At 48.0% G+C, this 13,118-nt stretch overlaps 1 protein-coding gene across 3 annotated transcripts in view; it reads left to right on the top strand.

Moving 5' to 3' along the window:
- The window catches only part of NOS1AP (nitric oxide synthase 1 adaptor protein), a 304,488-nt gene that overhangs the window by 286,600 nt on the left and 4,770 nt on the right, over positions 1 to 13,118 (top strand). For 2 of the 3 annotated variants that reach the window (XM_077997522.1, NM_001164764.3), the window contains 3 exon segments: positions 2,305 to 2,471; positions 4,115 to 4,291; positions 12,788 to 12,953. In XM_077997522.1, coding sequence (XP_077853648.1) covers positions 2,305 to 2,471; positions 4,115 to 4,291; positions 12,788 to 12,953 — 510 coding nt within the window. 3 annotated transcript variants of the gene reach the window in all.

The raw sequence follows: 13,118 nt of genomic DNA, 5'->3' as shown, positions 1-13,118 counted from the left end.
AATAGGTATCTCTACTTGACTGTTACACAGACTCTTACAATGTCAACAGGTTTAAAACTGAACTCATTCTCTTACCTGCAATCCTGCTTCTTCTGGATTTTTCCTATAGGATGCCATTCTCCACTCAGTCACCCGAATCAGATATTTTAAAACTCATCCTGCACATATCCCCACCCCCACCCCCACCACAGCCAAGCAAGACCTGTGATTTCTGCCCCCTAAAGATCTTCAAATCCGTCTCTTCTCCATGTTATTGCCATTGTCTTCACTGAAGCCCTCATATTTTCCACTTAGAGTATTGCTTTCTCTCATTCCTTCTGGATCTATCCTCCATACTATATCTAGAGTGAAATTTTAAAAGGATGAAAATGTTTTGATATTACCTGCTTTCTAGTCCCTCAAGATAAGATGCTGACTCTTCCTGGTCAGGTCCCTCCCACTTGCATTGCCTGACATGTAGTGGACTTCCTGCCTCTGTCCCTCTCTGCCCCGCCCCCGCGCCTGGCCAAACCTGAGAGATTTTCTGATTCCACCTGGGCTTCTGGAGAGGCCCTGTCCAAACCTTCTGTGTCTGGGGCTTCTTAGTTCTCGTTATTAGGATCTCCAGGGATGGGAAGTAGATAAGCAGCCTTCTCCTGCAGCCTGTTCTCCTGTTTTGCTACCCTGTCACTACACTACTTCCTTTGTCAGTATTTATGGAACACTTTCTCTGTGCCAGGGAAACATTTTTAGGAAACATGGATGAGACACAGCCTGGCCTCAAGTCTATAAGGGAAGATTGATGGCCAGGCACATCCAATATCATGTGCTAAGTGCACAGAGCACTGCAGGAGCCCAGCTTCTCCTGATCACTAACGGAAATTTCACCCTGCTTTATCCTGTACAGGCATGGAGAACCAAATGCTTAGTTCCCAGCACACCTACCTACCAACCCTCTATCTCTCAGGCTAAGCCCCCAACCATCAAGATGGTCACTTCCAGGTGCAGGGTGTGGTAGAAAGCAGGCTGCTTCCAGTGCTCCCCACCTACTGACTGACCAAGGGGCAGAAGAGCTTCCCCTTCCCTGCCCCCATTAGCTGCAGTCAGAACCATCTTTTCTGTTAAACACCTTTGCAGCCCTCCATAGGATTGTCTCCTCAGCTCCTGGAGTAGCCAGGAAGAAAACCAAGCCCACTGTTTACTTTCTACATGCCAGGCTTGTTTCCCTTGATGACTCGTGTAGGTTTGCATAGGAAAACTTGTTAGAACAATTTGTTCTACAAGGCAGGCACTCAAATGACCGAGGCCCGCTTACCTGGGCTAGCTTCAGCACTGGGGCATCAGCTCTGTATCTCCTGCTTTACAGCCACCTGTTCCATTTTATAATTGGTGCGTGGTCTCTGAAAACTCATGAAAAATCTTATTTAAAGACAGCAGTAATTAACCTTATTGCAAATATAGAAAATGAAAATATTTCCTATGAAATGCCCAGGAGTTGCCAGATGTTTTTATAGAATCCCAGAAATAGGATCAAGGAAGGAAGATAAATAAGAAATAGCAGGCCTTTCATACACTGGTATGAAGCAGTATGCTGTGCCTGTGTTTAAATATTAAATAAAGGCATGGCCATTGTCTTCAGTGGAAAGGAAGAAATGTGGGAAGTGGAAAAATTGGATAAGGAAGCGTGGAAAAGCAGCCACCCCATCTCTCTCCTCCTCCCTGTGCCACTTCCTGCAGGCCTCTTCCTGGCTTCTGCTCTTGGTGAGAGGATCAGGCTCTGAGGGCTGGGAGATTGATAATGTGTTAAAATGCAGCCTCACATCTCCCTGCCTTATTCCTCAGTCATGGAACCCTACCTGTCCATCTAACTGAGCCTCTAATTCTGTCGTTGAAGAAACAGAGCCCAGAGAGTGAAGTGATTTGCTTCTTGTCCAGCAGTTCATTAGAAGCCCAACCTCCTCATTTCTGGACCCCCAGACCAGGGCTCTTTCCCTTGGCTGCTTCCGTTCCTGAGCTGCAATGACATGGAGATGACCAGCATCCCCTTCTTCCAGTGTACCCTGTCAATATAGGCCTGTGTACTTGGCAAAACTTTTACATCCAGGCTGGAGGAAGTACCGCTTTTGTTTCTGGACTTTGAACAGATCCTAAGATGAGAACATCTTACTGGGCTAGAAATGCACTTTAAGGTACTTGAGTGAAAAGATGTGTGAAAGCCAGTGGCATCCCTAGGCTCGACATGCCTGAAAGCTCAAGTGTTAGGAAAGGAGGACTTTGTTCTTGGTGTTTTCATTCTCTCCCCTCCCTCCCGTGTTGTCCCTGCAGGCCGCCAGCTCACTGGAGCCGAGAGGGCCTCCACGGCCACTGCGGAGGAGACGGACATCGACGCGGTGGAGGTCCCACTCCCAGGGAATGACGTCCTGGAATTCAGCCGAGGAGTGACTGATCTAGATGCCGTAGGGAAGGAAGGAGGGTCCCACACAGGCTCCAAGGTAGGCAGGAGATGGCTCATCTGTGTGATCTGCACACGTGTGCCCTCAGGTCATCAGTCGCTTCCTAGCCCCTGCCGGCTCATCTTCCGAGTGAGACACTCCATGGCACAGTGGCGGTGCCAGAGCACGCTTCACTGCCTTTCAGAGGGTCTGACTTCCAGAGGGTCTGGACACTAGATGCTGCTGCAGGCCAGGATGCCATGGAGCTGATTCCTGACACACATTGCCCTCCCCAAATCCCACCAATATTTGATCTCCTACTCCCTGGCACCCGCTTCCCTTAACAGCATCTCATCTTTGCACAGTATTTTGCAAGGCTCACTCTGGCACACACACGCGCGCACACACACACACACACACACACACACACACACACACATACAGACTCCCCTGTGGCTTAGCTGATAGAGCAAAGTCAGTTTGGGCCCCCTCTGCCTGTAGTAGTGGTGGTGTAGCTTTGGTAATTCCTGTAGATATCACTATGGAGTCTGGAAATTGGCCCACTGAATGTTAGAAACTGAAAGACCACCTTAGTCATCATCAGCTCCAACCTAACATCATATAGGTGAGATGACTGTGGCTTCTGGGGTTTCCTAATGTGATCCAATTAAGAAACTAAGAACTTGAGACCAAATTCCAACCTGAAGCCAAACCTAATTAAAAATATTTTAAACCCAGAAGCAAAATTACTGACCAATAGCTCTACCCTTAGATTCCCAGGCAGTTTATATCATGGCACCTCTCTTTCTTCAACATTCATGTCTTATCTCACGTGGAGGTTTGGAGGGCAGTTCGGTTCTAAATTGTCTGCCTGGGGTTTCCTTTGGAACCAGTTTGTCCTCTACAAGTGGAAATAACCCTGTGTCACTGGGGGCCTTCCTTGTGTGTGTCTGAAGAAGTCCCCACAGCAGAACTGCCTGGAACAAAATGCCTTTCCCTGCCATTGAACTCTATGAATCGTAGAAGCCATCTTGGTAAAAATGTCCACAGGAGAGGGAGACAGAAGGAAAGGAGGGAAGGACACAGGAACTTCTTTCATCTAACAGGATCTCTCCAGATCATTATGTATTTTAGGATCCAGACTTCTTTGTTGATGGTTCTCACCAGAGGCAGTGGAGGGCAGGAGGTAGCCCCCTCACCTGGCCCCTTCTTCCAGGACCCAACTCCAAACTTCTCCCAACAAGGGAGAAGGAACATCTCAGACCCTGGAGGAGGGAGCCCTAAGGACACAGCGGAGTAGAGGATTGAAGCTGTCTCCTTCCTGTTATCATGGTAGGGTGGACGGAAGCTATGTTTTTCTAAAATAGATTCTTCTAAGTCTAGAACCTCAAGGAACTCAGTGACAGGGTATCATTGAAAGTGGTGGGCAAGAGATGGAGCAGTATCAGCCATCAGTCTCCCATCATGCAGGGTCAGTTACCGAGGTGTCCCCATACGATTTTTTGACTGTGTGGTATCAGCCCAGGCAGCTACACCATTTCCTTCCTGGGCCTCTACTCCCATTTTCATTGAAGATGCAGTGCTGTCAGCTTATGGGTTGTAAATGCACCAATTTACTCCTCCCAAGTGCATGCCAAAGAGAGGGAGGCCCCTCAAGATGGCTTCTGCCATTTGTCATGTCCTGTCTTCTCCTTCCGCTCCAGGTTTCGCACCCCCAGGAGCCCATGCTGACAGCCTCACCCAGGATGCTGCTCCCTTCTTCTTCCTCGAAGCCTCCAGGCCTGGGCACAGAGACACCGCTGTCCACTCACCACCAGATGCAACTCCTCCAGCAGCTCCTCCAGCAGCAGCAGCAGCAGACGCAAGTGGCTGTGGCCCAGGTTCTCCTCAGCCTCCTCCCTACTTCGCAGGCTCCACTCTCATGGGCTTGATGCACCTTCCCTAGCGAGGGGCTCAGGACAGGTTTAAAATCTAGGGAGTCATAAGGAATTGCTCATGCTATTGAATCATTGCTTGTTGGGGAGCGGGAGCGGGATAGATGGGGGATGCAGTTGAAATGGAGAGGCACATTTTGGTTTCCTATGTATCCCCTGCTCTGAGCTGGGCTTGGCTGGCTTGGCTGAATGTTGTTAATGACTTGAACTGACCAAGGGAAAAGATGCACACAATTCCACCCTTCCTTTCCTGCCTTATTTTCCTGATGTTTGGGGCGGGAAAGTGATGCCTTTGGAGTCAGAACAGTTGTGGCTTTATGATACCACTCTTAAAACAGCTGAAAGTATGAATTTGTGTCAAACACTGTTGTAAAAAGACTACTACCCCTAGCATCCCAGTCTCCATGTCTATAATAAGTTTCCCAGTCTCCATTATGATCTACTTATTCCAGGCAGTATTTGATTGGAATTCATTATTGTAGGGTTTAACTTACAGGAATTTAGGTATATTATTTGAGCCGTAATGAAAAGAATTGACTTAGATCTCAGAATCAAGGTGGTGTTTGTGCCCCAAAAAACTTGTTGGGCTGCTGCTACATTGTAGGGGAGGGTGAGCTGATTTCCCTTGCTGCTTTCAGCAGGGATTCCTCCTGTTTGCTTTCTATAGAGGGCGCTGTAGTCCACATCTTCCTTGGGACTTAGGCGTCTGAGCTTCCTCTCTACCACGGTCACTCAGGGAATGGTGAAGACATTCATTCATACCTAAGGCTGAATCCTGAGGCGAGAGCCAGGGTCAGGGCCTGATGAGTACATGAAGATCTTAGGAGAGGGGGCAGTTGGGGCTTGAGAGAATTGGTAAAGGATCTGGAAAGGCAGCCTGCATCAACATTCTAAATTTGCTTGACCAGACTGTTGACCACTTAGGTTTTCTGCATTCTAGAATGGCGGGGAGCGGACTTCTCCAGGGAGCACTTATTGCTCTCTGTTATGTCTTCTGCTTACTCTTGTCCTGGCTCTTGAGTGGACTGAATCATTCAGACAGAGATATCCTTTCCACCTTTCCACCTTGAGGAGGCACACGGCGACCTGGCCATGACAGGATCTGCTATGACTCAGGGTTTGAAGAAGACCTACTTGTAACACGGTCTCCTGACCTGGGCCTGAGGTGCGAGGCTCATGGATGACTTTTACATCCGGGTTTCAGGAGAGTAGAGTCAATGGGACACAGCTCTCAAGTTATTGGAGTCTTTTAAAAAAGTCTTACCATGAAACAGAAGGATATCTTGTGATGCTAGGAGGATTTGCAGGTGTTCAAAACAGCAACAGAGAGGGGGAATGTCATTAATGGCTTCTTATATTTGGAGAAAAAAATCATTTCTCTTTGTCAAATAAAAGAATCCATCTCCTATCATTATTGATGGCATGGCAGTCTGAGAATCCTCTCCCTAGCGTGACGGCTGGCAGGAGCACAAAGACTAAGCACTCCAGCACGGGTCCATTCTCAGACTCATTTCATTTCCACAAGTTTCCCATTGAATACAGATCATAATACTTTTATTTGTAGCGTATCAATTACCAAGTAATTATTATTTATGTAGGAGTGGGCTTGATGCATATTCATGATATGATTTTATCAAGGAGGCATTTGAATTTGAAGTCACTGCCGAGTACTAGAGAGAAACTATTTGCAAATGTATAATCCACACAAGAGTGTTGTGGTGGTGGAAGGAAGCATTCAGTCTACAAAGCAACAAGACATGTAGCTTATCACAGGTCTACCACAGTCAGGATGAAACCCTAAGAGTGGTTTTCTGATATAGAATCAAGGGTCAGTCTCCATGGGAAAATCCTGCCCTGGCCCTGTTTTAATTGCGTCTCTCCTAGAAGACAATGAATCTAGGGGAAGGAAAGAGTGTGGTATTAGGGATTTGCTTCATGAGCCTCTCTCAGTTCTAGACATGTCCACAGGCTGAGCACCCTTAGCCTCTCACTCACTTGGAATCTGTTGAATATAGTTGCCCTGCTTGACTCTCTGCACAAGCAGTGTGGTGATCAAAACGCCACTGTAGTGCGTCTGTGTCCCACAGTGGTGAGATGACTTTAGGGAGAGTCTTAGGCTACCAAAATCGTCAGATAGGACAGGACCTTGGGGTCATCTGATAGGTTCTTGAACATACTCCTGTACCTCTGTCTGCCATGCCTATCTGTCTCTGACTACCTTCTTTCTGTTCGCATCTTGCTTTTGCTGTCCAGGAGCTTAGCAGGGATATTGTACCTTTCAGCTGGCTTTCAGCTCCCCTGTCCTGCAGATGGATTTGGTCCTAAACTGACCTTCAGTTAGAGGTTTCTCTTCACACTGCTCTTTCTTCCACTTTCTTTGTAGTGTTTAATCCAAGGGCTTTTTATTAGTGTCTATATCCTTGGGTAAAAGCAATTATGTAAGATGTAGCTGGACTAATAGGTGTCTTGGTGTCTTTCACACATTTGAAATAGACCAAGTAGGGCAAGCTTGGTTTCTCTGCACCGGTGGGGCTGATTTCAGTTTCCAGCACGAGGTCAGCTCTTACTTGTTCTGTCAAACTCTGTTGCCACCAAACTGCAAGGCTTCTGTCTGTCTTTATTAAACTACCAGCAGTACCCAGAATTCCAATGAGTAAAACTGTGACCTCAGCCTTTCAGGTGGGAATAGTTTTCTCGGAGAGCATCCAAATCCTCCTGTGTTGTTCCTGGGTAAAAATCTCAGGATAAAGACAGTTTCTTGCAGACAAATGTACCCTTGAGGTCACTTGTTGCACTATTTATGTTCCCCCACCCCCACCTCCCATTTCTTTCCACAGGCCAGTCTAGTTCTGCTGTTGCCATGGGGACCAGGCTTAGGTCTCCTTCACAGTGTCCTGATTTGGTTTAAGACCGCAAGACCTCTCCCAGCCTCACCCTAAATTAGTTCTGAGCTGGTCTCGAAGGGGCCCGCCCTGACCTTAAAGGTATATGGGCAAAGGTGGTATTCAGCTGACTCTTAAGTATTTCCAGGTTAGACCTCAGTGTGTAAATAGTGAATACCCAAGTCCCTCTGACCACTCTTCCAACCCAGCATGAGGCTTGCCTGGCTGCACTAGCTTCCTGCTTTTAGGTGGACCAGAAGTTCAAGGGTGTGAATGAGAGTATAGCTAAGCCTCAAATCGAAGCTGGGATGTAGCTGGCACCTGCATGGCCGTGGGCTGGGCCGACATAGTCTCAGAACTGATCTGGGCACTGTGGCTGATCGGCAAGAGTTAAGTAGGCCAGGTCTGTTCACAGTTTGCCAATTCCCGGCCTTGTTCATGAGGAAAGTGTTAGTACAGTTCAGTATTGCTATTTAAAGATTTCTCCTCTACCTGCTGCCACTTCCGCTTGTTCAGGAACAAGGAATTGGTTATTTATGCTTCGCAATCATGTATGCTGTAGTTAGAGGAACAGTGCTAACAAAACTCCGCATCCCCACCCGAGGCCCTCTATTTAGCATCTGTCCCTGTGGCTTCTCCCAGTCCCCAGAACCCTGGTGTGCACTGCCCAAGTCCCTGCCATGTGCATGTTGAGTCAGCGGCACCTGCCTCTGCTTCTGTGTCCAGTGTGTGGGGGGGCAAATTGCTCTGGTTCTCTCCACTGCCATTTCCATGTGCTTGCTACTCCCTAACTTCAGCCTGGCCCTGCCCTCACTTCTGATGGAGGAGCTGGAGTCCAGGCAAGTAAGCTGGAGAGTGAGGGGGCCAATGGTCTGGTGTGGCTGGGTGGGTTGAGGGTGGGTTTCAGAGTCTGGGGAAGCAGTGTAGAGCTGGAGGGTGCAGGGCTGAACTTTTGTGTGTCATGATGAGGCCAGAGTGCAGAGCTGGACATCTGAGCCCTGGCACTCCAGGCATGGCCTTAGTGTCACATCACTCTGTGCCACATCACTAACTTAGTATGTAAGTACAATATTCATTGCCAAAGACAACACACTTCTGCAAAGGAGACACTAATTTGTACCTTTCCAGAAAGAAATATGGTCTACTTTTATGAAAGGGGTTTAATTCTTTGAAAGAAAAGCGTGCTAAATCCAAAAAACATCGCATCTGGTGGGTAGGAGGTGGTGGTCTCTGCCCCTGTTGTATGAATGGGGAAACAAAGCACAGAGGGCTGTAGCAGACTGCCCAAACCAAGGCTTCACATAACGCTGCCTCATTTCAGTGCTTCAAGTTCAAGCCTACATAGTTATAAAACACTGCGCCTCAAAGTTAAAAGAAGTCCAGGCCATTTTGTCTCAGTGTGGCCTGATTTGGGCTCTCCTGCAGCACAGCCTGCCACAGCATGGGGTTTGAGCCTTATGCCCAGTACCACTTTTGACAGCTGCAGAAGCAGAGGGCTCATTAGTGCTGGCTCAGGCAGTGGCAATAGCGAGTGCTCACATAGTTGCAGGGCTTGAAAATACCTGAAATAGTATAACTGGTTTTACAGAGGTAAAATGCCCATTTAATCTGGTAAAAGGAGCATTTTCTCATGGCACTTAGTGCCAGTGGATCTGCGATGGGAAGCAATTAATTCAAGGGTCTTCTTTTAGGTATTGCTGGTACTCCACCATTGGTACTTGGGTACCTGCAAAACAAGCTTTCAAGTTTTTTCCTGGCTTCTGTAAGAGGGGACTCTTCCTTCACCCTCAATTCTAATTCTCTGACTTCACAGTGGGGAACTGAGCCATTAATAAATTCCCTCTAGTACTGACCACGATGTCAACCTGGATGTGGAATTATCAACTGTCTGATCCTCAAGTCAGTCCTCTTGGTTGACAGATGGAGAAACTGAGGTCTGGAGAGGAGTGAGTTATCTACAGTTGCCTAGGGAGTACCCAACAGACAAGCACTCCAGCTCCTGGTCTGGTGCATTTGAATGGCCTGTCCTGTTGGGATGTTCAGATTGGGAAGCAGGAAACTGACTCTGGTCTGGGTGCAGTGACTCACATCTGTAATCCCAGCACTTTGGGAGGCCAAGGCAGGTGGATCACTTGAGGTCAGGAGTTCAAGACCAGCCCAGCCAACATGGGGAAACCCCGTCTCTACTAAAAATACAAAAATTAGCCAGGTGTGGTGGCAGGCACTGGTAATTCCAGCTATTTGGGAGGATGAGGCAGGAAAATTGCTTGAACCCAGGAGGCAGAGGTTGCAGTGAGCTGAGATCGCACCACTGCACTCCGGCCTGTGTGACAGAGTGAGTCTCAAAAAAAAAAAAGAAAAAAGAAAGAAACTGACACTGCAGTATGTGTGCAGAGAGCCCTCAATAAGTGCCAGTTAGAGATTTGCAGGATTCTCTACTTTCTTTGTTTATAATCACCAAAAAACTTTGTTCCACATTTCTCTCTGGTTTGGTTCCAAAGAAAATGGAAGATGAATAATTTAGTAATTTTATTTGCTCAGTAGGTTCCTTTCGATGACATTCTTTGTTGGGATAAGTAACGGTACTCATAAGCGCAAGATTAAGCTTACCCTTCTCTGAGGCTTATCTGTGGGCTTCCCACAGCAGTTGTCCTGTTCCTTAGAACCAAATAGATTTGGGGGATCCCAAGCTGAAATTTCTCCATGCCTCCCTTTCCAAGGAGGAGAAAACCTTAATAGCCACCCATCGTCTGACATCCAGATTAAAATATTATTGACATTTCTTTCCCTGTTGAGTGGATGTAGGAAGAAACAAACTCAGTTTCTTCCTGCTATACTGTCACAACATATTTCTGTGACCAAATGTATGGGACTTTTCCCCACACACCAAGCAAGCAAGCAGTTCTGCAGAGGACACGCAGTGTCCTCTAACTCAGTTTGATTCTGATACTATCGACCTGGAAACAGCATCAGATCCTACAGTTTGAGGGCTCAATCCTGCAAGACTTTCCCCCATTTCAGATACCAATTACAAGTAATAGTTTGTCACCTACACCTCTGACCAATTGGCTATAAATTGGTGTTCCCTCTACCCTCTTCTTGGACTCAACTGATTTGCTAGAGCAACTCACAGAACTCAGGGAAACACCTACATTTACTGGTTTACTTTAAAGGATATTATAAGGGATACCAATGAACACCAGATGGAAGACATGCATAGAAGGGCAGCTAGAGCTCCCATGCCCTCCCCAGGTGCGCCACCCTCCAGGAACCTCCAAATGTTCAACCTGGCAGCTCCCCCAATCCAGTCCTTTTGAGTTTTTAATGGAGGCTTTATTATGTAGGCATGATTGATTACATCACTGGCCATTGATGATTAGTTTAACTTTTAGCCCCTCCCCTCCTGGAGGTTAGGGCGTGGGACTGAAAAGTCCCAACCCTCTAATCATACCTTGGTCTTTCCTGTGACCAGCCCCCATCCTGAAGCTTCCAGGGGTTCCCCAACCACTAATCATCTAATAAGCATACAAAAAACTTTCTTACCACTCTGGATATCTCATGGTTTGGGGAGCTATATGTCAGGAAACAGGGATGAAGACCAAACATGTATTTCACTGTATCACACCTGTTCTCACCCCTCCCCAGATCTTTCTCAATTAATATGAGACAAAAAAATGAGTCTGACTTCTTGACCAAAATATCTTCTGTCCTTAGCAGCTTTATGGAGGACAGATTTACTTTAAATTCCTTAGGCATTATGCCCCTATGCCTCCACTCAATTAGAAACAGGGTCAATGGCAAGGTCAGGGCCTCCAATCTGGGCAAGAGGGAGGCAGCCACTGCATCCACAAGTGTAATTCTCTGAGTGCTGGTTGCTGGGAGGGGCATGCCCTGGGCCAGCAGGTCACTTGGCCAGGGGTGGCCAACTGTGAGATTAGTACTGCCCTTTACTCCCTAAAAAAAATGTGACTCTCTTCAGAGCAAACTCCTCTTCAGAAATTTGAGCATTTGTTTTCTGAGCAAGAGAATCAGCTAATGCTTTCGACTCCCCATCCATCTTCCTGCATCCTCGTCACACCTCTCCTGCCCCCAGTCACCTGGCTCTGTCTTTACCCACACCATGGTTTTGGTACAAGAACACCCTTTTCCCCATAAGCTACATTGATTCAGGCCATAAAAATTCATTAGTTCCCTTTCTTCGGGGGCTTTCTGAAACCCTCCCTGGAGAACCCTTTATTCACTTCTTTGCACAAGAATCACATATGTGTGAACACTAGTATTGGCCTTCTAACTCAGTTTCTTCAAACCAGGGTCCTGGTCTGGTTGCCCCTGTCTCCTCCCACTGAGTTTCATCTCCACATAAAGATTGCTCACCAAGAACAGAGATGTTGACACCACTGGGCCTCAAGCATGCTGAATGCATCGCTGCTGGCTGCTCTGCCATGAGAACGTTGGAAATTGATGAGGGTGCCACAAACTGTTCACCTCAGCCCTTCTGGGCTGGTTGGAGGAGGCCCTCTCATGAGTCAGTCAGCAAATGTTTAACCCCTACCAGGTGGTCCTGGTGGTATGTGGTATGAATCAGGGTCCTAGATGTCTGCCATGGCAAATAAAAAGGGAAGACAGGGAAAGAAGCTGCCACCTACAGAGTGGCTAGATGACAGCTGCATCACTAATTTAAAAAGCCATGTGTAGTGCTTCCTATTTCTCACTACTTTTGGGTGAGTGGGGGAGGGAGAAAGATTATATGGGCTTCGTTGTGACACTGTTCTCAGCCAGTGGGTCAATAGATCAGTTTTGGTTTTGTTTTTTAGAAGACGGGATGAGAAAAGAGTGTGCCCCCTTCCGGCCGGGCGCGGTGGCTCAAGCCTGTAATCCCAGCACTTTGGGAGGCCGAGGCGGGCGGATCACAAGGTCAGGAGATCGAGACCACAGTGAAACCCCGTCTCTACTAAAAATACAAAAAATTAGCCGGGCGCGGTGGCGGGCGCCTGTAGTCCCAGCTACTCAGGAGGCTGAGGCAGGAGAATGGCAGGAACCCGGGAGGCGGAGCTTGCAGTGAGCCGAGATCGCGCCACTGCACTCCAGCCTGGGCAACAGCGTGAGACTCCATCTCAAAAAAAAAAAAAAAAGAGAAAAGAGTGTGTCCCCTTCCACCTCCAACATGGCATATGCCATACTAGGTGCAGAAGGAGTTCTCTAAGCAGGGATGGAGCACTGTGCGTGTGTATGTGTGTGTATGTGTGTATGTGGTGGGGGCTGGGGGTCGATGGCTCTTTCCTGCTTCTTGCCCTTGGTATGGGGCCCAGAGTGGTACCTTAGTGATACATCATGGCCCTCCCTTGGGACACACAGCTTCACAGGGTCAGTGAACCCACTCCTTCCGGCTCCTCCTCTGGAATGATAAGCCCAGATGCCCATTCTGCCCGTGAAGGGCTTCTTCTTGAACTGAATGTGGAGGGCATCTATGGTCCCGGCTGTCTGCCAGCGACTCTCATGTGCATTCACGTCCCTCTCTTCTCTCTGTCCTGTCTTCTCTGCTGCTGCCTCTATTCTGCAGGTACACTTGCTGAAGGACCAGTTGGCTGCTGAGGCTGCGGCGCGGCTGGAGGCCCAGGCTCGCGTGCACCAGCTTTTGCTGCAGAACAAGGACATGCTCCAGCACATCTCCCTGCTGGTCAAGCAGGTGCAAGAGCTGGAGCTGAAGCTGTCAGGACAGAACGCCAGTAAGCCAGTGCCCTCCCCAGCCCCGCTTCCTCTGTGAAGGCTCTGGAAAGAGTGTTACTTTCCTCAAGTTTTTGGTGGTGCTTTCTTGGACCCCTGACCTGCCCCTATATTCCAGCAGAAAACATAGGCAGCTTTGTTTCCCCATTAGTATACTTAATGAATTA

This window comes from Macaca mulatta, chromosome 1 (genome assembly GCF_049350105.2).
Source record: "Macaca mulatta isolate MMU2019108-1 chromosome 1, T2T-MMU8v2.0, whole genome shotgun sequence".
NCBI lineage: Eukaryota > Metazoa > Chordata > Mammalia > Primates > Cercopithecidae > Macaca > Macaca mulatta.
This window is presented reverse-complemented; position numbering and strand designations above follow the sequence as displayed.